This window comes from Hyperolius riggenbachi, chromosome 4 (genome assembly GCF_040937935.1).
Source record: "Hyperolius riggenbachi isolate aHypRig1 chromosome 4, aHypRig1.pri, whole genome shotgun sequence".
NCBI classification, from domain to species: Eukaryota; Metazoa; Chordata; class Amphibia; order Anura; family Hyperoliidae; genus Hyperolius; species Hyperolius riggenbachi.
The window spans coordinates 329,036,594-329,063,742 of NC_090649.1; the positions used below are offsets into that span (position 1 = coordinate 329,036,594).

At 43.9% G+C, this 27,149-nt stretch overlaps 1 protein-coding gene across 1 annotated transcript in view; it reads right to left on the reverse strand.

Annotated features, from left to right (window-relative positions):
- KMO (kynurenine 3-monooxygenase) overlaps positions 1 to 26,689 on the reverse strand; it is a 106,084-nt gene extending 79,395 nt beyond the window's left edge. Inside the window, exons 1-3 of the mRNA XM_068231781.1 lie at positions 26,595 to 26,689; positions 19,884 to 19,953; positions 453 to 550 (exon numbers count right to left, since the gene is read on the reverse strand). Coding sequence (XP_068087882.1) covers positions 453 to 550; positions 19,884 to 19,953; positions 26,595 to 26,645 — 219 coding nt within the window. The 5' untranslated portion in view covers positions 26,646 to 26,689. The remainder of the gene's footprint in view (positions 1 to 452; positions 551 to 19,883; positions 19,954 to 26,594) is intronic.
- Positions 26,690 to 27,149: the final 460 nt, after the last annotated feature.

The following is a 27,149-nucleotide window of genomic DNA, read 5'->3' on the forward strand; positions in this document are numbered from 1 at the left end:
GATAACTCCCCACTGCCACTTGTGCTAAAGCCACATCCCACAATAAAATATGATGGGAGGTTGGTAACTTTAATGACCATGACCTCCTCCAATAAGAGCTCTCAGAGAGAGAGTGACTAATGTATGAGCCATATCCTCAACCAGAAGGGATGGAAGAGGCTGGGCTACTGCTACTATGTTGAAGTCCTTCTCCAATAGACATAAGTACCCTGGTCAGAACTAGCTTCCATGTCCTGTTATTGCTGGACCCAAGGGAATTTAAGTATGAAAGGTGTGTTGAGAGATGGGGAGTTCTAGTTTGTGTTAGAAGGAAGGACAAGAGGTAGAGGGGAACAAAAATGCAGACCTGTACTTTAAATATCAGTCCTTGTCAAGACTGTAAATAGCATCGTGAATGCATTTCATATTTGTATTTTGCATCTCAAGAACAAATATAAGTAAAGAAAAGTTACCTTCTCCTCCAAACCAACAGCATTGAGAGCTTGGCGTCCTCTGTGTGAAAGGGCCAGATTAATGCTTCTCCCACTGACAATTCTGGCAGTTCTGATATCTGTTACGACAATGGTTGGTGCATATTAAAAGAAGTTTTACTCTGTATGCAAAAAAATTATGATAATAATGTTCTATCAGTTATGTCAGAAAACTTGTGGACAGAATCTTAATGGTTTTTGTTTGGAAAAGTATATGAGCATAGCCCTTACAATACTTCTACCTTAATTAGGTGGTGATCATAGGATGCTGAACCAGGGTATTTTGGCATTTAGCGCTGTCCCGGCCATGGCTTCAAGTGACACATTTATGTCAGGCGGCATAGGCGCTGTAGCGGCATCTCACCCGCCTCCCTCCCACCCTGCGGCTGCCGATCGTCTTCCTCTACAACCTAGGTTCTCAACATGTGGTACACGTACCCCAGGGGGTACTTCTGATGGTTCCAGGGGCTACTCAGGCTGGTTTTTTTTTTATAAGAGATTTTTTATTGAAAATTTTTAAACATACAAACAGCTCCCAAGAAGGAGCATAGACATAAACAAAAACAAACATAAAAAATAACCAAAGTGGGTTAAGTTCCAGACTTAGTTAATTGACTAAAAGTGACAGTATCATAATTAATCAGTAAGTACATATAAAACCTGACATCAGTGTATGATTAAGGAAAATACAAATACATGTAGCATAATATGCAAAGTTTGATTCAGTAGGCATACAAGCTAAAAACTCCTGGTATGTTATAAATCAAAGTATATTAACGACTATAAGGTAGTATCTTGAACTGAGACAGTAATATCTAGGTAAGGAATGGTTGTGTCTGAGGAGTCGACCCATTTGGACCAGATTTTGTCAAATTTACGGGGTTGATGCCTTGACTGGTATGTTAATTTGTAAAGGGGTAAGGCTTGGTTTACCAGTCTCTTCCAGTCATGCAGACTAGGCACCCTATTATGTTTCCATTGCAGGACCAGAGATTTTCTTACATAGTAGAACAGAATCTGAATGAGTGTGGCTTCTCTCCGGCTACATGGAATGTCTGTCAGTACACCTAGCATACAAGTTTTGAAATTAAAAACCTCTGGCAGACCTAAAGTATCTCAAAGGAAGTGGGCTACCGACTTCCAATAGCTATTTACCTGCGGGCAAAACCACACACAGTGGAGGAAATCCGCCTGTCTCAGCCTGCATTTAAAGCAAAGACCATTATGTAAGGAGCTCATTTTACTCAGGCGTGCTGGAGACATATAGGCCTGGTGGAACCATTTCAGGTTAATTAGTTTGTCATGCGCAGCAATAACCGATTTATGATAAGATTCTTCAAAGTCCACCCAGTCCTCCTTACTGAAATCAGTCCCTGTGCCCGACCATCTCATCCGTACAGATACAACTTTAGATAAAACAGAGAAACCGAGAGCCCAATATAGTGTAGTATGTATTGGATCAGGGAGAATTAGTGTGGAGTAAGTATTATACTTACAAACATGGGTTACCGTTTAGGCAACCACTATATAGGCAGGTGGGGAGATTAGACCTGTCCCCACTCAGGATTAAGATGTCGCTCTCTGAAGAAGGAAAGGAGGGTTTGTCACCCTTCCAACCACCAAGGGTGGATATCTTGACAAGTAGATGTACAGAGGCGCCAAAAGGATAAAATATGCTAAAATGTTTAAAATATTCGGGTGGCGGCGGTGGACCGGCCACTCAGAAATAGACTCGATGCTGTCTGTTAGAGGCGCTATTCGTGACCTTGAGACTGTACTGTGTACTCCTGTCTGTTTATTGCCTGAGGAAGCAGGAATATACCCGTGAAACGCGTTGCGGTTCTGTTCATGGAGTATGTGAATAAATTGTCTTTATCTTAAGCGACAGCATCGAGTCTATTTCTGAGTGGCCGGTCCACCGCCGCCACCCGAATATTTTAAACATTTTAGCATATTTTATCCTTTTGGCGCCTCTGTACATCTACTTGTCAAGATACAACTTTAGGTGTATTACGAGCTGTCAGTACAAAGTTATAGTACCTAGATATTTGCTTAGTTCTATCCTTTTGTAGAAGTAGAGATTCCACTCCTGAGGGTACTAGGTTAACATTATGTAGACCAGTCTGGGCATTTATTGCATGTCGGAGTTGAAAGTACCTGAACTGGGCTTGTCTAGGTATACCAAATTCCTCTCGGAATTGTGAAAAATTCTTAAAAACACCTTCGGAAAAAAGTTGGTGCAGGTATTTAATACCATACTTTGTCCAGAAGCAAGGGTCAGGCACACTGAGCAACTCCGGGAGGTTCTGGTTATGCCACAGAGGCGAGCTAGGAGAAATTGGGTCCAGGGGCTAGTTCAGAAGCTTACGAGTGGTCTTATAGATTTTGATTGTGTTCTGGATAAGTGAGGTACCCACGCCCAAATTTGGAATAGAATATCTGTAGATGGCTCCACACAGTGCTTCATAGGAACTAGCTACGTCTGCCTCAAGAACGAAGAGTCCTGCCTGTGGTCACTAATCCAGTAACTGGCAGGTATAAGTTGTGTTGCCAAATAATATAGAAAGAAATTGGGTACCGCAAGGCCTCCCTGGGAGGTCGGCAGTTGCAAGGTAGATAGGGCAATTCTAGGGACTGAATTTGACCATATGAAAGACACAACTATCGACTCGATGTGTTTAAAAACCGACCGTGGAATCACGTCTGGAGCCATCTGCAGAAGATATAAGAGCTTAGGGGCAACTATCATTTTAATTATGCATACTCTACCACATAAATTGAGTGGTAAAGATATCAATTTTTTAAATCGGGCCTCAATAGAATCCAGGGTTGGTTACATATTGGCTGCAAAGAAATTAGCTAAAGGGCGCTGAACCCAAATCCCCAAATATTTAAATTTATCAGTGATTTGTAGGTGGGACCTAGGGGTAATTATTTGGTAATCAAAGGTGTTTAAGGGGAAAAGAACTGACTTGGACCAGTTTATTGTCAAACCGGACATGGATCCGAATTTATCATAAATGTTTAACCAAGCATCCAGGGACGACGCAGGGTCCGCAAGGTACACCAGCATGTCATCTGCGTACAAAGATATACGTTCTTCAACCCGGTCCACCTGCAGACCCCGCACCGAATCAGACAGCCGTATAGCCTGGGCCAAGGGCTCAACAGCAATGGCAAACAGCAGGGGTGAAAGTGGGCATCCCTGTCGCGTGCCACGCTTGATATTAAAAGCCTGGGATACACTGGAGTTAACTCTTATTTTAGCCTTTGGTGAGCTATAGAGAATGCTGAACCACTTCCGGAAACCAGGACCAAACCCGAACCTCTCTAGGACGGCCATAAGGTAGGACCACTCAATTGAGTCGAAGGCTTTATTAGCATCGAGTGATAAAATCACTCTAGTCCCAGCATTTGCGTGAGGATATTGAATATTAGTCATGAGTCGTCTAATATTTAGTCTGGTACATCTGCCGGGCATGAACCCAGTCTGATCAGGGTGTATAATACTGTCTATGTGTTTGTTAAGTCTATTTGCGAGAATTTTCGTGAGAATTTTAGTATCTGTATTCATTAAAGAAATCGGGCGATATGCATCACAAGAGGCTGGGTCCTTACCAGGTTTTAAAATGAGAGTTATTAGAGCCTCACTCATGGACTCCGGAAGTGATCCAGTCTCAAACATAAATTGGAACAGTTTAGTAAGGTGTGGGACAGCTACAGTTTTATTTTTAATGTACCATTCAGCTGGGATGCCGTCCGGCCCCGGTGCCTTGTTAGCTTTAAAGGATGAGATAGCTAGAGTTATTTCATCAGAGGAAATGGGGGAGTCCAGTTCCAGATTGGCCTCCATCGATATGGATGGGAGGTCCAAATTGTCTAGAAACTCTCGGAGCCTAGGATCTGTATCATTCAGCTTCGAGGAATAGAGCATAGAATAATATGTGGTAAAGGTACTAGCTATCGATTCAGATGTAGTGCAAATTGTCCCAGTGCTGTCTATGATTCTCGGGATTGCTAGTGATTCTGTATCGGATTTAAGTAGGTATGTCAGGAGTTTACTACATTTATTCCCATATTCAAAATATCTCTGTTTATGAATTAAGTCTTTCTTTTTTGTCCTGTCTAATAGCTTTAGTTCCAATTTCCTGCGGGCCGCTTCCCAAAGGGCATAATTTTCCCGAGTCGGGAACTGGATTAATTGAATTTTAGCCTGGTTGGATTCTTTTTCACAATATTGTTGCGAAGCGATATCATTCTGCCGGATTCTGGACAACGCAGCCCTGAACGAGCCCCTAAGAACCGCCTTGCCCGCATCCCAGCAGACCAACGGGTCAGCCGTGCCCTTATTAGTACGCCAATAATGTGTCATTTCTGTCTGGCATTCCCCAAGCACCTCCTCATCTTCCAACCAGCACGCTCCCATTCTCCACAGGGATGGCACCCTGCCCCCAGGAAGGAACAGCTCACACACCAGAGGAGAATGGTCTGAAATACCGTGCGCTAGGTATGTAATCGATTCCACCATAGGCAAAAGGTCCTTGGACCCCAGACACATATCAATGCGTGACATAGTCTTAAATGAGTCAGAGTAACAGGAAAATTCTTTGTCATCTGGAAATTTCCATCTCCAGACATCCCTTAACTCATACTGACGTAGCCAGTTCAGGAATTGTGGATATGATCTGCCAGTGCCATTCATTCTATCTAATAAAGGATCCAAAACAGCGTTATAGTCTCCTAGAAGCATAAGAGGGCCATCCATCAGATCATGTAGTCTAGAGGAGACGCGTTCAAGGGTTTGCACATTAAAGGGTGGTGGGATGTAGATAGAGACCACTATAAATGATCTATTCTCAATTGTACATCTCAGGATAACAAAGTTACCATTTGGATCAGTCTTAATATTTGGAATTTGTCCTGGGAACGATTTAGCAACAAGGATTGCAGTACCCCTGGAGAATGATGAGTAGTGAGCTAAGTAATATGAGGCCACCCAGGGTTTTTTAAGTAAAAATGCTTTAGAGCCAACAAGATGCGTCTCCTGCAGACAAATAACCTGGGGGGATAGTTTTCGCAGATAATCTAAAACCAGGCGTCTCTTGATAGAGTTGTTTAGCCCCCTCATGTTCCAGGAGACCACCTTAATATGTGTCATACTGTAAGATTAAAAAATTAATTAGGAAGTTCTGAGCATTATAGTTCCTTATGCTACATATTCTGCACTTGACTGTCATTGTCATGTTAATGTAAATTAGAATTTCACCCACATAAAACCCACTGTAACCCCAAACCCTCCCCATCCCCTGTATTAAACCACAAAGGATTTCTATTCCGTAAGTGATGTAAAAGTAAAAAGAGGGACTATAGGGACAGCACATGTGTCCCGGCTCAAGGTAACAGTCATATCCACACATGTTGTGAATTAGAGTGACCAGATCTTTGAAGGCTCAACCTGGGACGGGGGGAATTGGGGGGGGAGGGGGGCGGCGAAAAACAGATGTGGTGTCTGCAGCGTGCGCGAAAAAGGGCGTGGCCATGACATTCTATGGGCGGAGCTAACGTAATGATGCAACAGCGAGGCATAAGAAAGCAGTGTTTACGCCGTGATGTGGTCAAACGTGGATTCACATCATAGGTGTGCAGAAACTGTGTGATGCTACTTAATAGTATGCCATAACCCCAAAGCAGCAAACACAGCCAACTATGACCATTAAATAATAAATGCAGCAACAGTTACCCCAGACACCACAAAATAAACGCAATGGGCAACATTTCAGCACAAAATAAACGCATTGCGGGCAACATTTCAGCACAAAATAAACGCATTGCGGGCAACATGTCAGCATAAAATAAACGCAATGGGGGCAAACATGTCAGTACAAAATAAACGCACTGCGGGCAACATGTTAATACAAAATGAACGCACGGCGGGCAAGCATGTCAGTACAAGATAAACGCACTGCGGGCAAACATGTCAGTACAAGATAAACGCACTGCGGGCAAACATGTCAGTACAAGATAAACGCACTGCGGGCAAACATGTCAGTACAAGATAAACGCACTGCGGGCAAACATGTCAGTACAAGATAAACGCACTGCGGGCAAACATGTCAGTACAAGATAAACGCACTGCGGGCAAACATGTCAGTACAAGATAAATGCACTGCGGGCAAACATGTCAGTACAAGATAAACGCACTGCGGGCAAACATGTCAGTACAAGATAAACGCACTGCGGGCAAACATGTCAGTACAAGATAAACGCACTGCGGGCATACATGTCAGTACAAGATAAACGCACTGCGGGCAAACATGTCGGTACAAGATAAACGCATTGCGGGCAAACATGTCAGTACAAGATAAACGCACTGCGGGCAAACATGTCAGTACAAGATAAACGCAATGCGGGCAAACATGTCAGTACAAAATGAACACAATTTGGGCAAATATGTCAGTACAAAATGTGGGCAAACACTTCACCTGCAAGAAAAAGCATTTACTCACCTGGCAGAAGACGTCCCCTCACGCAGCCGGCCCCTGGTGTGTGCAGCTCCCCCTGGCCTGGACGATCTTCAATCTCCCGCTCAGCCTCTCACAGGCAGAGCAGGGCTATGGCAAGATGGCGTCCGGAGGCGGAGCCCTGTACTGGAGACAAACAGTCTCCAATACAGGGCTCCGCCTCCGGACGCCATCTTCCCGTAGCCCTGCTCTGCCTGTGCCTGCCGGAGGAGAACATTGCAGGCTGGAGCGGGGCTGCGGGGAATGAACTAGCGCAGCGTCTAGTAGACGCTGCGGCTAGTTCACTGTACGGTGGCCAGAGTCCCGAGGCCGGGACGTCCCGCTGCTAAAAGCGGGACGTTTCCCGGGACCTCATGCAGCCTTGGACAGCGCCCCCCGAAGGCGGGACGCGTCCCGGGTAAAGCGGGACGTATGGTCACCGTACGTGAATAGTTTCACACTTAAACATAAAACTGTTTCAAACTTATTAACCAAACAAGGAGAGCCTACCCCGCAGCAGAGTTCTCGAGGAGAAACTGATCATAAATTAAAATAGGCCGAACCGGACCTACATACGTGGATAAAAAAGTAGGAGTGGTAGCTATCAATGGCTAGAAAAATGATTATTTAAGGTATATCCACTTATGGTCAATAGATGGCGCCCAAGGACTTAAAATGGAGCAAGTGTGACTACAGGGCTAGAGGAAAAGCCTCTCCTGCCATTATATGTTAATGCAAAGAGAAGAAAGATCAATACTGCAGGTGAGGCTCCCCTCCCAGGTCAAATAATCCAAATATAAAATCAATGTAATACACCCTCCAAATCACACAGCAACATAAGTAGCAATGCCATATATCATCTCCACCTGTAATAAAGATATGGGTTAGACAATTAAATAGGGAGGCGTAGCAGAAGGGCTCGACAATGGAGCCATCAAACAAATGTCACCTTATGGCACATCTCTTGATAGTGGTGGTGTTGCAAAAAGAATAAAAAAAGGAAAAGTCAACCTCAGAAGTAGTCTCCCCCCCAAAAAAAACATGTGTTGCTAGAAAGCAGAGTCAAGTAATTGGGGTCATTAATACTTAACAGTACCAAGTTATGAAAAAGGCATATAGAAAAAGTAGGTGCATCCACTTAAGGCTGGTGTTAAGCTTGGAGGTGTAATCTCCACAGTCAGCATGCAACACATAAGCTGACGTGAAGGAGGTACACACACCAGCACAAGGGATCAGGATATCCCCAGTTTAGTGGAGGAGAGGACTGACTCCAATAGGAGATTGTGGTGCACAGAGCCGGTGCAGATCCGAACAGCCACAAACAACACTTTCGTAATAACGTCTCAGCGCAAAGTAGCGCTGAGCGCATAAACCAGGACTGAGGAGATCAGGACAGGTAGACAGAATGAACGCTTGCTTAACTAGCCACTACTTAGTGACAGCAAGCGTCCACAATAAGACAGACTGGAATGAGGCAGCCAATGCGTTTGCAGCGATGGCGTGCCTCACAAAGACAGGACAAGATAGTCGGGAAATAGCAGGATCAAGATAGATGAACGTAACACAGACAAATATACAACAAGTATGTTTTCCTAGCGTATTACAATTACAGCTATCAATGAAACTATTTGTAACGTCTGACTAACATATGTATATATCGGCAATGAACCGATATATGACATAAGCAGGAACACTGACTAGCACTGGAGCAATACAGGGAACAGGACTCAGAAGGATTCGCTATCTCTTCGCAGAGATGAACGCAATCCACAAACGGTAACAGGACAGGATTCAGAAGGATTCGTTATCTCCTCGCAGAGATGAACGCAATCCACAAACAGGACCAGGAGCAGGATACTAGCTCAGCACGGGTGCTCACGATACGCGCAAACTACCAAAACGTGCTGTAAGGCTGACTAACTGAACACAGGAAATAAACAGTTCGTGTACGTATATATCAGCGACACTGATGTATCAACGTAACACGAATACAAGGAAAATAACAAAATGCGCAAGTATGCGTATATATTGGCGATGAACCAATATATGACACAAGACAAGCAGAGTAACAACTTCTAGAACAAGAGCAGAACTAGGAGGACTCGCTGACCCCTTCGCAGGAGTCAGCGCAGTCCACACGGACTAGGAACGAGGTGGGGCACGAGCAAAGTAACAGACAGAATCTGAGACTATGGTAGCCCATCAAGCATTGCAGGAAGCAGTTCTTTATACTGAGATCATCCAATGGGAGCAGACCTGCAGATTCCCACACAAGTGAATGGTAATTAATCACAGGCTGACAGCAGGAAAAGGCAGACAATGATATGCAGCCTGCAGGAAAGGGATTGCCCCTCCATTGCAGCAGACAATGTTTGTTTACACAAAAGCATATTAAACTGTCATTAACTTCAGAGCGACTGCAGATGGAATCAGCAACTAGTTTAAGTGCAAACCAAACTATGCAAGCAAATGCATGTAATGACATCAGAACTGCTTGGGTTGCAATACCATTGCAGCCAGCAGTAAACGCTGCAGACATGATCATAACATTACCCCCCCCCCCCCTTAAAAGCGGATACCAGACGCTTTTCAAAACTGAAATTCCCGACAAAACAATCTGACTGATAATTCATGATGACCGGGACAGCCCGGCAAGACCAAATTCCAGAATCAGTCCCCACAAGACTGGACCCATCAGAACCAGAACCTACAGAACCATGCCCGTCAGCACTACAAGCCTCAGTGTGACACCCATCAGAACCACGACTTCCAGAAAAAAGCCCCCAGAAACTCTCTGAGCGATACCCACCGCCTTCCAGGGACTGTCCAAAAACGCCAAAGCCTTTGCAATGCCCACCGGAACTGTCCTTACCAACACAAAACCCACCGTTGAACCAGTCCAAGGTACCAGGACAAGTTTCCTCAGAGATCTCCCAGAACACTTGGAAGCTCCAAAGAGATCCCCACAGGTCAGAACGCCCCTTAGGCTCACATGGAGAACTATCAAGAACCCCTATGGAACCCAGGGCAACTCTAGAGTCAGGGTCACAAGGACAAACATCAAGATCAGGGCTTTTAGGGACCAGAACCATCTCCGGGCATGCAGGCCAACCGGCAACATCAGAACATGTCTCCACTAGGGAAGCATGTGAGCACGCTAACACAGACACACTTGGGCACTCTGGCATACGAAGCACATCTGGGCACACCGGCACAAGAGAGACCTCTGGGCATGTCAAGGAACTGCGAACCTCAAAGTCAGTCAAGACAGGACCGAAACCAGGACTGGGCAAAAAAAAATCATCATGACTAGACTTCACAGTTACTGGATTCTCACTAAAAAATGCAGGATCAGACTTAGATGTCTCTGATTCCAGCAAGGTTATTAACAAATCATGTTCAGGGGCATTTACAAGACAGGACAAATCTTCTGATGTATGCACCGAACTAGACAGGGTTCCCATAACTTCTTCTGGACTAGACAGAGACTCATCAAATACACTGGATTGGAGCTCATGAAGGGCTGCAAAACAAGTCAATATTGCAGCAATCCCCACTGAACTAGGCAAAACTGAGGAACTCACTGGACAGGAAGGGGACTCTGGAACTTCTGCCACACCGGCCAGAAAACCAGAATTTTCCAGGATACAGGGCTGGGTTTCAGAAACACTCATTAACCCGGACTGCAATTCTGAGATTTCTATTATTTTTTCCAGCGAGTCAGAATTATCCATGTTACAGGGCAATACTTCTGAAACATTCAGAGGACAGGGCTGAAGTTCCCTGACTACTGTGATATCAGAGAGGGACTCAACATCTTTAGCTAAATCAGACTGTGTACAGGGCAAGGTATCAAAAACACTTGCTGACAGAGACAATGTTTCAATAGCTTCTGCTTCACTGGGCAGAGATTCATCAAGTTTTATTAGAGCAGACTGTAATTCCAAAACAGCTGCTAAACAAGAGAATACTACTGCAACACCCACTGAAGTAAGCAGTGCCTCAGACTCCTCTACTAGAGGATCTGAAGTATCCAAAGTACTGGGTGAAGCATAAGACTCTGCGACCACAGCTTCACTGGACAGGATCACTGAACAGGCCATATCGCAGGGCAAAACCATGGAAGCACCTGCTGGACAGCATAATGATTCTGTGACCTGAGCTTCATTGGGAAGATCTACTGCACAATTCATGGTACAGGGCAAATTTACTGGAACATTTTCTGAACAAGGTAATAATTCTACGATTTCAGGTTCACATAGCAGATGCTCTGAGCTATTCACGAAACTAGAGCGAGGTGTAGAGACAGGAAGATCAAGACACAATGTTTGTGCATCTGAAGCACTATTCAATTGTAAAATTGGGAAATTCAGATGCTGGGGTTCTGAGGTTTCTAGACAGGATTGCTGGGACTCAGAAACTAATGTAGTGCATCTATTGGCATCTGCTGGATCAGACAGGAGTTGTACTTTATTAACACAGGTAAATTCTACAGAAGTGTTTGCAGAGGCAGGCAAAGATTTTCTAATGTCTGTTTCCCTGAACAAAGACTCATGAGTACTGGCTAGGCTGGACTCAGAAGTCAGCAGGACCTCTGGGTCCTCTGCTGAGAAATTTGTGCAGGGCAAGGTTAAGGAAGTATTAGTAATTTCTGTCTTACTGGGAAGTAACACTGAGTTATCCATGGTACAGGGTGGAATTACAGGAACTTCAATTTCACACAAAAGGAGCTCTGAATCACTCGCTGAATCAGCCAAAGGTGCTGAAGCAGGCGAGTCCTCAGGAACTGAGGAAGTGGAACAATCTCCAATTGACAGTGTGTCTTCCCTGGTATCAACTGATTGAATCGCATAAAAATCGTCCAAAATCATTCTCCACACATCGATCAATGGAGCCACAAAGTCATACCCACACACACCAGTCTTTATTAGGTTATAAGCCGACTTAATGCATGCATTCAATACTAATTCACTTTTTGCACTGTAAAACTGACAAAATGAACTTGCATCTTTCTTCCATTCATAGACCAGGGCTTCCATCTCTCCTTTCTCAAATGGAGGATCCCATGCATATTTAACAGCTGAGTATTCAGGTTGATCATAGTTTGCAAATGTGTTTGTGGCAGAAACATACATTGGGTTATTTAGCAGGCGATTGGCCGATTTCTTATTCCTAAGGATCTCCAATACCTGTAGCAAGTGTTGAACTGTAGTGTATGCAAATTTCCCTTGCTGCACGAATAAATTGATCTGTTCAATACTCTGTAATATATCTTCATAATCATATTCAGATAATTAATTTAAACAAGAACTCTTATTTTCCCTGGCTAGCAATGAAAGTTCATTAGTAGTTTCACAGGTCCATTTGACCCCCCTGAATGGTGACTGAATTTCATTATCTGCTAATGGCGGAGTCTCATTACAGATCTGATGCGCAGTCGCTAAGGGCAACGACTCCGCTGATTGTAACGCTTTTCTTTTGGAGCGTTTACGTTTGGCTTTAGACCCTGCTGCCTTAGGTGATTTATTCAAAGCAGAAGAAAAGTTATCAGAACAATTATCTGCTTGCTGAGTATCTTTGTAAGCAGTAGAAGGAGCAGCTGATTGACAAGCTGCCAGGAGCTTATCAAAAGGGCTAGGCAAATCGGTTTTGCGCAGCCAGTTATGGATCACAAACGCTAGAAATTCCAGTGGTCTCTCTTTTAAATTGGTATGATCCAAGACATCGTAGGCCCACTGAAACAATCTTCCCTTAAATAAAACATAAACTAGCTGGGGGGCCCACGTTGAAACAGGAGTAGCCTGGAGCTCGGGATTGGCCAGGAACCTGGTACATTCAGAAAAAAACTCATTTTCTGTTTCAGAAGTAAGTTTCTCAAATTTCTTAAAGGAACAGGAACCATAACAAACAGTGTCATTTTTGCTGGGAACCCCCCCCCCCCCCCACACACACACACAATGGGGATTGGTAATGGGGCTACCATAATGTTAAGCTTGGAGGTGTAATCTCCACAGTCAGCATGCAACACATAAGCTGACGTGAAGGAGGTACACACACCATCACAAGGGATCAGGATATCCCCAGTTTAGTGGAGGAGAGGACTGACTCCAATAGGAGATTGTGGTGCACAGAGCCGGTGCAGATCCGAACAGCCACAAACAACACTTTCGTAATAACGTCTCAGCGCAAAGTAGCGCTGAGCGCATAAACCAGGACTGAGGAGATCAGGACAGGTAGACAGAATGAACGCTTGCTTAACTAGCCACTACTTACTGACAGCAAGCGTCCACAATAAGACAGACTGGAATGAGGCAGCCAATGCGTTTGCAGCGATGGCGTGCCTCACAAAGACAGGACAAGATAGTCAGGAAATAGCAGGATCAAGATAGATGAACGTAACACAGACAAATATACAATAAGTATGTTTTCCTAGCGTATTACAATTACAGCTATCAATGAAACTATTTGTAACGTCTGACTAACATATGTATATATCGGCAATGAACCGATATATGACATAAGCAGGAACACTGACTAGCACTGGAGCAATACAGGGAACAGGACTCAGAAGGATTCGCTATCTCTTCGCAGAGATGAACGCAATCCACAAACGGTAACAGGACAGGATTCAGAAGGATTCGTTATCTCCTCGCAGAGATGAACGCAATCCACAAACAGGACCAGGAGCAGGATACTAGCTCAGCACGGGTGCTCACGATACGCGCAAACTACCAAAACGTGCTGGAAGGCTGACTAACTGAACACAGGAAATAAACAGTTCGTGTACGTATATATCAGCGACACTGATGTATCAACGTAACACGAATACAAGGAAAATAACAAAATGCGCAAGTATGTGTATATATTGGCGATGAACCAATATATGACACAAGACAAGCAGAGTAACAACTTCTAGAACAAGAGCAGAACTAGGAGGACTCGCTGACCCCTTCGCAGGAGTCAGCGCAGTCCACACGGACTAGGAACGAGGTGGGGCACGAGCAGAGTAACAGACAGAATCTGAGACTATGGTAGCCCATCAAGCATTGCAGGAAGCAGTTCTTTATACTGAGGTCATCCAATGGGAGCAGACCTGCAGATTCCCACACAAGTGAATGGTAATTAATCACAGGCTGACAGCAGGAAAAGGCAGACAATGATATGCAGCCTGCAGGAAAGGGATTGCCCCTCCATTGCAGCAGACAATGTTTGTTTACACAAAAGCATATTAAACTGTCATTAACTTCAGAGCGACTGCAGATGGAATCAGCAACTAGTTTAAGTGCAAACCAAACTATGCAAGCAAATGCATGTAATGACATCAGAACTGCTTGGGTTGCAATACCACTGCAGCCAGCAGTAAACACTGCAGACATGATCATAACAGCTGGTAGCCAGCAAGGTATCAGGAGAAAACAGGTATAAGGAATCACTTCTTGGAGCGCGGTTTGATTACTGGGACATCAATGCCCTGCTCCTCCATCCACGACACCGCATCCGCAGGAGCCGAGAAGAAATGAAACTTCCCATTATGCTGTACTCGTAGTTTGGCTGGAAAGAGCATGCTGTATGGGATTTGTTGGGCTCTCAGGCCAGATTTCACAGCAATAAAGTTAGCACGCAGTTTTTGGACTTCCGAGGAAAAGTCTTGGTAGATGGAAACTGCAGTTCCATTTATCTGTAGCTCCGGGGCATCCCTGGCCTTCCTAAGAATCTCCACCTTATCCCTGTAATTGAGCAGTTTAGCCAGAATGGGCCTTGGGGTTGCGCCTGGTTTAGGCGGGCCTCCAGGTATTCTGTGTGCACGTTCAATGCTAAAAGTATTAGACAGGGTGAGGTTAGGAATGGCATTCTGTACCCAGTTTTCAAGAAAATTTTAAGGGGAGAGGCCCTCAGATTTTTCTGGAATGCCCACGAATCGCAGATTAGATCTTCTGGATCGATTTTCAAGGTCGTCAAGTTTAAGTGAGTGTTCGTTGGAGGTTTTAGTTATGGATGATTGCGTAGCTCTAATTGGGGTCACTACGTCCTCCAGATCACTTATTCTATGCTCTGCTTCAACAGTTCTCTCCTTGAGCTTTTTATAGTCAGCTTTAACAAAGGATAATTCTGTCTGTATTGTGTCCAGCCTAGTAGTGAGGGAGAGCTGCATATTGTGTATGGCAGCTAAAAGTTCAGCTCTAGTAGGCTCTATAGGGTCTGACTCTCCTCCTTCCCCCTTCTCCTCCCTCTCAGGATTGCCTTGGCTGCGGGCTTTAGGCTGGGTGTTCTGCCTGTGTTCTTTAGGGGGAGCTGCGGTATGGAGCTTACCGACTGCTGGAGGGAGTTCCCCATCTTCCGCATCGCTGGAGCAGGCCTGTGTGGGCGGCTGATTTTCCGTGTCCGTGGCCGTGGCATCTCTCTCCTCCCAGCATGTCTGCCCGGCGCCATCTTGACGCTCACCGCGGGCGTACTTGGCCAGCTTCTCCGCGGCTGTTGCGGGCGCTGGTGGCCCGTATTTTGGCATCTGGTGGGAGAGGGAGTTCTCCTGAACCCGGGGAGACAGAGCGGCAACAGATCGGGTGGTTGTGGGCAGTGTAAAACCCAGGATTCAGCCTTGAGCCGGGAGAGCTGTGAGAGAACACGTCCTCACACGCTCATGGCTGGCCACGCCCCGTGGCTACTCAGGCTTAATATACTTAACCAAGGATACAAAATGTTAGAGTTTTAGAAAATGATCAAGCTTATTTAACCACTTAAGGACTGCAGTCATAAAACCCCTTAAGGACCAGAGCCTTTTTTTCCATTCAGACCACTGCAGCTTTAACGGTTTATTGCTCGGTCATACAACCTACCAACTAAATGAATTTTACCTCCTTTTCTTGTCACTAATACAGCTTTCTTTTGGTGCTACTTGAGTGCTGCTGCGTTTTACTTTTTATTATATTCATCAAAAAAGACCTTAATTTTGTCAAAAAATGATATTTTTTTTTACTTTCTGTGCTGACATTTTTCAAATAAAGTAAAATTTCTGCATACATGCAGCACGAAAAATGTGGACAAACATGTTGTTGATTAAAAAAAAAACCCATTCAGCCTATATTTATTGGTTTGGGTAAAAGTTATAGCATTTACAAACTATGGTGCCAAAAGTGAATTTTCCCATTTTGAAGCATCTCTGACTTTTCTGAGCACCTGTCATGTTTCATGAGGTGCTAAAATTCCAGGATAGTATAAACACCCCCCAAATGACCCCATTTTGGAAAGAAGACATCCCAAAGTATTCACTGAGAGGCATGGTGAGTTCATAGAAGATTTTATTTTTTGTCAGCGGAAAATGACACTTTGTGACGAAAAAAAAGGTTCCATTTCTTCTAACTTGCGACAAAAAAAAAAAATGAAATCTGCCACGGACTATGCTCCTCTCTGAATACCTATAAGTGTCTACTTTCCAAAATAGGGTCATTTGTGGGGTGTGTTTACTGTCCTGGCATTTTGGGGGGTGCTAAATTGTAAGCACCCTGTAAAGCCTAAAGGTGCTCATTGGACTTAGGGCCCCTTAGCGCAGTTAGGCTGCAAAAAAAAGTGCCACACATGTGGTATTGCCGTACTCAGGAGAAGTAGTATAATGTGTTTTGGGGTGTATTTTTACACATACCCATGCTGGGTGGGAGAAATATCTCTGTAAATCACAATTTTTTGATTTTTTTTTTTTTGTTTTACACACAATTGTCCATTTACAGAGATTTGGGGTGGGTAGGAGGCGCCCGGTCTGGGAAGCATCACAGTATGAGATAACACTATATTACAATATCTGATGGATAGCTCCTCCAATCACTATAAAGTATGGGATAATAAAATTGTCCTACCTCATAGGTGTTTGGCAGTTTATAAAAGCACGTAGAGATATATGATTAAGCATTCGGATTTTTATTATAAATGGTGCACTTCGACAACGCGTTTCTCGGCTCACAGCCGCTTCCTCGGGTCAATACAAGTGCCTTTAAAAACAAATGGCAGCTCTCAGATAACATTACCACAGGGTATATCTAAAACATCTCAATTCTAAAATATGTCTATCAAGATTATAAAAAAATTATACATTATACACATAACTACATCAATTAATAAATAAATATGTTATCTGAGAGCTGCCATTTGTTACTTCTCCACCTGCGAATACAAGTGGTTGCCTTTGCTGCAACCCACCTTTGTGAGTATATACTCTGTTGTTTTCTTCTATATCCATATTTACTAACGATATTGCACCAGAGTGGGCTCCCGGACCTGTTTGTGTTTTTCTCGTCGCCTTTTCACATTTACAGAGATATTTCTCCCACTCAGCATGGGTATGTGTAAAAATACACCCCAAAACACATTATACTACTTCTCCTGAGTACGGCGATACCACATGTGTGGCACTTTTTTGCACCCTAACTGCGCTAAGGGGCCCAAAGTCCAATGAGTACCTTTAGGATTTCACAGGTCATTTTGCGACATTTGGTTTCAAGACTACTCCAGTCCTCACGGTTTAGGGCCCCTAAAATGCCAGGGCGGTATAGGAACCCCACAAATGACCCCATTTTAGAAAGAAGACACCCCAAGGTATTCCGTTAGGAGTATGGTGAGTTCATAGAAGATTTTAATTTTTGTCACAAGTAAGCGGAAATTGATTTTAATTGTTTTTTTTTCACAAAGTGTCATTTTCCGCTAACTTGACAGTGACAGGGGCTCTTGGTTACGCTTTAACGCGCTTAAGCTCACCAACTGCGCCATTGCATTAAAAGTTGGTTTGTGCTGCTCACCCCTTGATATTTGATTAAAATTTTTCCCCTGTGAGCCTGCATAACCACGCCCACCTCTAGCACAGTTAAGCATATAAATGAGTGGATTGCACATGTTCAGAGAGTTCGTTTGGTAGTTAGTGGAAGGTGAGTTGTTTTTAATTTCCTTTTCTCCCATTTAGTTGACTCTTGGGTTTTTGGATTAGTTCCCACTAGACTGCTGATAAAAACTAGCATTGTATGGTTAGAGTAGGACTCACCAGATCGGGGACACGTTGGCGCAGTTGGTGAGCTTAAGCGCGTTAAAGCGTAACCAAAAGCCCCTGTCACTTTTTTCCTGTTGTGTGCTGCAGCCCCTCTGTATGTTATATATATTTCTTGTGGGGATTGGGGTCTCCACTGCTGCGTGCATGCTTTGCAAAAAAATTGCATTAAAAGTTGGTTTGCGCTGCTCACCCCTTGATATTTGATTATATGTATCATGTAGTGTATGTATTGTAGTCTAGGGCCAAATTTAGGGGGAAGCCAATTAACTTATCTGTATGTTTTTGGGATGTGGGAGGAAACCGGAGTGCCTGAGGAAACCCACACAGACACGGGGAGAACATACAAATTTGAAATGATATGGGGCACCTCCATTGTATGGTTATGATTGTTTGTGGGCAAACCCATTTAACATATGGGGTGTTAGTGTTGTGTAGGAATCAGTGACACCACCAGTAGAACTTTAGACAAAGCCTAATTTCCTCAAAGAAGAGATTAGGTCCTAAGTATCTTGCAAACAGACATATAAAACATACTGCAATAAAATACAGCGCATGTTCTGTTTCCCACTGTAACAACTTTTAAGAATCATACATCAAAACTAGGTAGCACTTACCCCCACAGACAAATTCATTAGGCAGCATATACCCTTCTAAACAACATTTTTTAGGCAGAGTGTCCCCTTAAAACACAAATAGGCAGCAAAGCTCTCAAAACACCACAATAGGACAGAGTGTCCGCTTTAAACAGGATAAAAAAGCAACATGTCTCCCCAGACAAGACAATTACGCAGTGAACGCTTAAGCAACATAATTAGGCAGCATGTACCCCATAACATAATAAGAAAGACTATCTCCATAAGCAAAAGAATTAGGCAAAATATTCCCTCATACCCATAAATAGGAGTAGTGTACTCAAACCTTAGCCAATGTGTCCTCAGGACATGATTAGACAATATTAGACAGTATGTCCCCAAACAGTAGTGTGCAGTGTGTCCCAAAACATAATAATTTAGTCTGGCCCCCAAACAAAATTAGGCATAGTGTGCTTCTAAATTATAATATGGTAGTGTCTCCTGCGCTTTCAAAACACAATTATGCACTGTACCCCCTTTCCTCCAGAAACACAATAAGGCACAATACCTCCAATACATAACTAGGGAATATTTTTTGCAACAGATACATTTTATTGTTTTTTCATAAAAAAACAAAATATACAAGAAGTATATCCTGATGCAGGGCACTGGAAGCCGAGAAACAGACAAAAAAGAGGAACTAGGAATTAGGTACTATTAAGTGGCCTGATGCATTCCCCCAGATATTGGAATCAAATAACCTGGTGTGTGGGGGACACCAACACTGAGTTGACATGCAGACTGAAGATGCCAGACAAGCAGAACGCCCCACCAGATACTCTGCATTCATAGGTGAGGCACTTTGGTGGCCTGTTCTCCCCCTCCCCAATCATGCTCTTCACCTTGGGCAGTTAGATTGACAGCACTGGAGACGGGCCTGACTGTTATGTATGATTCAAAAATTACACACAGTCCATAACTCTTGTAACATATGGCACAAACTAATTTTCTTCCTCACTGCAATTTAATTCAACCCAGCAACCAGAGTACGGGTTCCATTTTCAAATACAAGACACAGTAGTCAAGGCAAAATAATGTATATTAGGCATCACTGCAGCAATCATAGGTAGTACTACATGCAGCACACACATTTACCTGCCCAGTACTTTTTAAGCCACATGCAATCCCATTTGCTTTTCACTTACCCACCTATTTCCCAGTCTCTAGTGTCTGCCTTCCCTACCAAGTCTCATTGTCTGACCTGTGTTTCACCCATTGGTATATGTAACATTATTTAACATTAATTCCATACCTTCTCTTGCTTCATAAAGATCAACTTGAAATCCCTTTTTCGCAAAGAAGCACGCATTTAGGCTGCCAACCTGTAAAATATGATATTTTCAAAAATAAAGATTACGTAATTGTTTCACTAGCAGTCCTCTTTCCTGGTGCCTTATATTTTGAAAAGGAGAATCCAGGAGATGAAGTACAAACAAAGACTAAACTGTTTAATTGAAAGTGTCATTGCACTGAAAGAAGTAGTGGGAACAGGGATGGCTCTCCAGGTGGCGCAATCAGGAAATTCCTAAGTGGTCTCAGGCAGCTCTAGGATCCACAGGTACAACTAGAAAATCAATAAAAAGAGCACTCTGAGGAGAGACATAAATACAAGCAGCTCAGTCCCTGCCAGGACAGGTCTCACCTGGATATTGTGGACTGTTTGAAGTATCCAGCCAAATGCGCATGTGTCCCTTTAAGACCCGGGACCAGGCACTCTAGGCGGCTCCGGCGGCGAGGGACATCAGCTGATGAAGTCATTGAAAGCAGCAGTAGCAGCGACAGACAGTATAATCACCCGAACGCTGACTCCCCCTACTAGATCAGCATGAGAGCGGTGCCTATGAGTCACAGGGCCAGATTTATCAAAGCATTACCGAAAGTTTTTTCTTCTAAAACTGTTCTAACCAGCAGAAGAACAGTTCTGCATGATAGTCAGAAACTTCCCAAAGCCTATGTAATATGGCAGTTTAGCGTGGATTTCTAGAGCTACACTACAGTTAAGAAAAGTGCAAATTCATTCCTTAACTGCAGGGGCGCCTCTAGCCATTTTGGCACTCCAGGCGAAAAAACGGTGGCGCCCCCCCCTCCTCCAGGGTGCCCCCCCATGAAAATTTTAATTCAGCACGGTGGCGTAGTGGTTAGTGCTCCCGCCATGCAGCGCTGGGTCCCCGGGTTCGAATCCCAGCCAGGTCAACATCTGCTAGGAGTTTGTATGCTCTCCCCGTGTCTGTGTGGGTTTCCCCCGGCCACTCTTGTTTCCTCCAACATCCCAAAAACATACAGATAAGTTAATTGGCTTCCCCCTAAACTTGGCCCTAGACTATGATACATGCGCTCTATGATACATACATAGACATATGACTATGGTAGGGAGGGAGGACAGTTAGTGACAAGACAATATACTCTGTACATCGCTGCGTAAGATGTTGGCGCTATATAAATACTTAAATAAATAATGTTTCACTAGAAAATAATCATAATGTGGCAATCTTTCACCAGAAAATAATCGTAACGCAGCAATGTTTCACTAGATAATAATCGTAATGCAGCAGTGTTTCACTAGAAAATAATTGTAACGCAGCAATGTTTCACTAGAAAATAATCGTAACGCAGTGGTGTTTCACTAGATAATAATCAGAATGAGGCAATGTTTTATTAGAAAATGATCATAATGCAGCAATGTTTTGTGTTTGGCTGACTAGTGCAGGGTGATGTGGAGGAGACAGCTAGGACAAGGTGGAGGGTCATGGATCTTGTGGGCCAGGGATCTTGTTGTGGGCCACATGCGATCCTCTTACCAGATCCAAAGGCTGGTGGTGTGTGAACAGAGTTCTCCTGCAAGGCTGGCGGTGGAGGATGTGCAGTTCATCGGGCAGGGGTCCTGACTGTGTGCTCCTCGATTCAGCGCTGGAGAAGCGGGTCAGCTGATATGCTCTTTCGAGGAGCCTGTGTGCCACTTCGCCGTCGGGGCCTCTTGCCTCTCTCAGCAGGGCTGGCGGATCCTTAGCAGTGCTGGTGGTAGCAGAGTAGATCGTGCGTGCAGATGGTTGGTTGGGTTGTGAGCCGCATTGGAGACCTCTGGACTTGTGGTGTCGGCTGGCCACGTGGTCCGCTCCGCATCACTCGTGCAGCGGCTGCGAGGTGGAGGCAGGTACAGGCAGACCTGGTGATTGTCCCGGGACGCAGCAGTCTGGAGTTGGAGAGCTGCGCTCGGAGAGGGCGTGCTCACCATGCGGGTGGCCGCGACCGCGCGCGTTAGGTATGGAGCCTGGCAGGGACCTTGAACGTGGCAGCTGTGTAAGCTGAATCTGTTCAGAGCTGCTAACCTACTATACAAAGTAGCGCCTCCCTCTCCTGCAGCGCCCCAGGCAACGGCTTGGTCGGCCTGGTGGACCAGGCGCCCCTGCTTAAGTGCTGCAGATTAAGAAGTGCTCATTAGCACTTCTACAGATAGTGCAGGCTAGATGTGATTTGTGAAGGACTCCTCCACCCTCTCACTCAGAGCTTGCTGACAGCAGGTGTGTTTGTTAAATCAGCAACAGCAATTCCCCTCACACTGCCTGAGAGACCTTCCTAGCTCCCTCTATTCCTTACAGTTTAAGAAGGAATCTGCACTATCTAGTGGTTTCTTAGGATGTCTGAGACAGTTCTGCATGGATTTCTAAAAACCTACTAATATTTTGTCTCAGACACTCTTGATAAATCTGGCCCATAGTTCCGCCGCACGCTGAGATGGGGGTCCTGGCTCAACCTAGACGTTGTCTGCACCTCCATCTCAGCGTGCGGTGGAACTGTGACTCATAGGCAACGCTCTCATGCTGATCTAGTAGGGGGAGTTCTGGTGATGACACTTTCCGCCGCTGCTACTGCTGCTTCCAACAACTTCATCAGCTGATGTCCCACTCCATCGCCTGGGTCTTAAGGGGATGAGTGCGCATTTGGTTAGATACTTCAAACAGCCCACAATATTCAGAAGAGACCTGTCCTAGCAGGGACTGAGCTGCTTGTATTTATGTCTCTCTTCAGAGCGCTCTTTTCATTGATTGATCAGAAGATTTATAAGTCTCTGAATGGCTGGTTGCAATCATGTGGTCATGTCTCACTTCTGCTTCCTGTTCCAGTCTACACTGTAGACAAACATGATTGCAAACAGAAAACTGATCATATTCCTCACATTTGTACATTAAATCTGTTTGTGCAAACATATACAAATAAGAAGTACTTTTTTTCCAGAGTAAAATGAGCAATAAATTACTTTTCTCCTATGTTGCTGTCACTTACAGTAGGCAGTAGAAATCTGACAGAAGTGACAGGTTTTGGACTAGTCCATCTCTTCATAGGGGATTCTCAGCAAGGCTTTTATTCTTTATAAAGATATTCCCAAAAAAGGATTTAAACAATGATGCTGGCCAGCTTCCCTGCTCCCTACACAGTTTTTTGGCAGTTGGACAGAGCAACTGCCATTCACTAAGTGCTTTTTAAAATAAATATATCCCTGATAATCCCCTATAAAGCGATGGGCTAGTCCAAAACCTGTCACTTCTGTCAGATTTCTGCTACCTACTGTAAGTGACAGCAACATAGGAGAAAAGTAATTTATGGCTCATTTTACTCTGGAAAAAAATAACTTCTTATTTGTCTTTTTTGCACATATTTTAAATTTTACAGTTTTTCGCTGTATTGCCCCTTTAAATAAACAACACTGCTAATTTTGGCTACACTTTTTTTCTTTGGGATTGATTTACAGAATGTTTCTCATTAATTATCCTTTCCATCTCATGATTTATCTCGTTTAATCTTAACTTGTGGTTTATCTCTCCTTATCTGTTTATATCACATTAATTATCTTCCTATATAGTTGAGGAGAAAAATAAGTAAGGTGAGATAATTATAGGAAGAATATCAGGAAAATTGCTAAGTTTAAAATACCTGTAAACACATAGAAATAAAATGCTTGTTTCTCCAAGAGGAAATTGCCTATCATTTTTTTTTTCTTATGTTTCTGTCACGAACAGTAGGCAATAAAAATGTTACATATCTGACAGGTCTTGGACTAGTCAATCTCCTCATGGGAGATTTTCAGCATTTCCTTTAGGGCTCGTTTCCAGTATTGCGGTGCAGAATCGCCTGGATTCCACCGCTGTTGAAATTGCATGAAATAGCATGCAAATTTTTGCACGTTTTTTGCCGCGAATTCGCATGCGAATTCGCATAGGTGATGGTATATGCGAATTTAACCATGTCACTGCCTGTTTGAAGTTACATTGGTAACACCTGGCATGAAAATTCGCATACCATAGCCGCATGCGAATTTCCTATTAAATACATTAGCGGCGATTCGCATGCATTCCACTCGCAGGCGAATTCGTTGGCTCTTTTGTGCGTTTTTTTACCACTGAAAAAAACGCACTTCAACAACGCTACAGTGGAAACAGGCCCATCCACTTGCATTACATGTGCGAATCCGCATGCGTTGGACGCATGCAGATTCGCGATAGTGGAAACGAGCCCTTACTCTTTTCAAGAGCACTGTCTGGAAAAAAAAATCTATACGAAGAGGTCTGCCAGCCTCCCTATTTGCTTGTACACAATTCTGGCAGTTGGATGAGTAACTGCCCTTCAATAGGTGCTTTTCAGCTTTTCAAAAATCAAGGAAACCAGTAAATCCTACCATGAGACGATGGGCCAGTCCAAAGCCTGTCAGAGTTATCATATTTTCACTACCAACTTGGACTTCAACATAGCAAAAAAAATTACAGTAACCTCTTCTGCATTTCATATCCTATGTATTTTAAACGTTATGATTTTTTTTGCAAAAGTCTCTTAAAGAGATAAGCTTTTCAAATCAAATCCTTTGTGCCTTGCATAAACAGACCCCTATTTGATTAACCTTTTTCACACTAGATTTTGTTCACACAATATCAATAATACAGCAGTTTTTTAATTTTTATGTGCTGAAAAATTATTTAAAATAAGTAGATAAAAAGTCTCTCCAAGGAGGAAACTTGGGAGAAAAGTTAATTCAGTAAAGCCCACAAACTATTGGAAAACCTCTTACACAAGAGGGTTCAACAATCTGCAGATGAAACAACTTATAAATTCTTTCAGACAATTAAAAAAAAGTTGCAACCCTGGGATGCAGAACAGTACAGCTAATCTATTAGAAAAGAAATAAATGTATGAATGCAGTTCTGCTTAAGGCTTCTTTCCCACTAAGACGTTGCGTTAGATGACACATTAAGGTCGCATAACGTGCCCCTAACGCAATGCCTGGTGGTGTTGGAGCAGAACGCTACCAAGAGCCGCGTTAAAAGCAGTTCTTGGTGCACCTGCTCTGTCGGATGCGCTGCAGAGACCACGTGAGCGGAGCTCTCCGCATCACGTGGTCCCGCCAGCCAATCAGCGGCCGCTCCTGGAAGTAAACACTGCAAGTGCAGTGAATATAAAGTAGCCATGTGCCTGGCTACATAGCAGCCTTTCCCCGCCTCCTCTCCGCCCACAAAATAAAAAAACACCCATACTGAGCATGTGCAAACAGTCTAACGCGGCTTAAGCCGCTAGAACGCACAGTATGCTGCACTTCAAACGAACGTGCAGCGTTACTGTGTAGCGCAACGTGGGCACTGTGAACAGCCAATTGATTTTTCATTGCTGTGGGGTGCGTTACAGGCTGCACTAACGTGCGCCTGTAACGACCCACTGTGAAAGCAGCCTTAAGGCTTAGACTGTTTGCACATGCTCAGTTTGGGTGTTTTTTTTTTTTATTTTATGGGCGGAGAGGAGGCGGGGAGAGGCCGCTACGATGCCAGGCACATGGCTATTTTATATTCACTGCACTTGCAGTGTTTACTTCCAGGAGCGGTCGCTGATTGGCTGGCAGGAACACGTGATGCGGAGAGCTCAGCTCACGTGGTCTCCGCAGCGCATCCGACAGAGCAGGCGCACCAAGAGCTGCTTTTAACGCGGCTCTTGGTAGCGTCCTGCTCCAACACCACCAGGCGTTGCGTTAGGGGCACGTTATGCGACCATAACGTCCCCTAAAAGGAAACGTCGTGGTGGGAAAGAAGCCTAAGAGAAATGTTACACTAGCACAACACAAAACAACCTTGAAGCCTTGCAGCTGTTTATTCTATGGTTTTATAATAATGTCAAATGCTTAAAAATACATGGGAGCTAATGGTTAATATGGCTAAAAAAAACATTAAAGCATATTTAAAATAAATATTAAAATATTTCCAAAGCAGCAGGACCACATTCAAAAAAACAGAGTTTTGTACATAGCTTACTTCTAGTATATTTTGGAGGGACGACAGTCTATGTGGAAAAAGTAATTCAGTGGAATTATTTAGGTAGGGGTCACATTTTCTTCCACGTTTTTTCCATGCGATTTCAGGCTTTCCAGTTCTGTGTGATCTTGATTTCCTGTGTGGGGTTTTCTGCATTCATTCCCAATTTTCCATATCCCTTCAGAACACATTGCAATTGGGAATGTGCTTGTTGTGCAGAATAAAAGCAGAACGCTGTTTGATTTTAAAATATGGAAAAGAATGCACAAACAAAACGCAATGAATGCAAAAAATAGAGCGGGCAATTGACTTCAATGATGATTTCTGTGGTGCCTGTTTGGTGTGGATCTAGCAAGTGTGACCCTTAATGATGGCAGTGAATCAGGAAATACAACTCCATATTTTGCATCTGCTGGTAGCTTTTCCAGGTCGATCTTTGGTTGTCATGGGTGAAACATACCAATAATTCAATAAAGTATTTTGGGCAAGACATGAAAGCCTTAAATACAGGAAAATCAAATTAACATGAACACTTCAATGGTACAGTCATGAAGTGCACACATGTCTATGCATAAATAATAATTAGGTGCCTTTAATCATTGTTTGTTAAATTAGATGCTGTTGACAAAAGTATAGTGGGGTTGTAGTTACTTAGCTGAACAAGTTAAATGACTTACCAAGCCCCCTCCAACAATTGCAATTTTCTTCCTCTGATTAGCTCTATCCATGGTGACCGATAGAGCACAGATGTAAGCTTGGACACTGACCTGTCAGAGCTTCACACTGGCAAGCCAAGCATTGTGTAAGATTTAAAAGAATGACAAATCTGCTGACATAACAGTGAGTAAAGTCTATGTTTGCATGTGAGCAGAAGCACTGGAAAACAAGCTAATATTTAATGCATAGTGAAATGCTGGATTCCTCTTCTCTCCTGGTGATTTTTATTTGGTCACTGATGAGGGCAGTGGGAGGTGACCTGCCCATCAATAATACTATGGGCCCGTTTCCACTACTATTCGAAGCAAATCATCACTTCCGCCGCCGGCCACGCCACTTCCGGAAGTTAATGGAGTTGATTCCCGCATGCGGTAATGCTCAAAACAGCTGACTTTACCGACCATTTAGCCATCAAGTGTCCATTCATAAAAGCTGTTTCCGCATTAAAATCTGACATTCCTGAGCAGTGCGGGAAATTATCGCCTTGTGCGGAGATTATCACAACACATGTCACT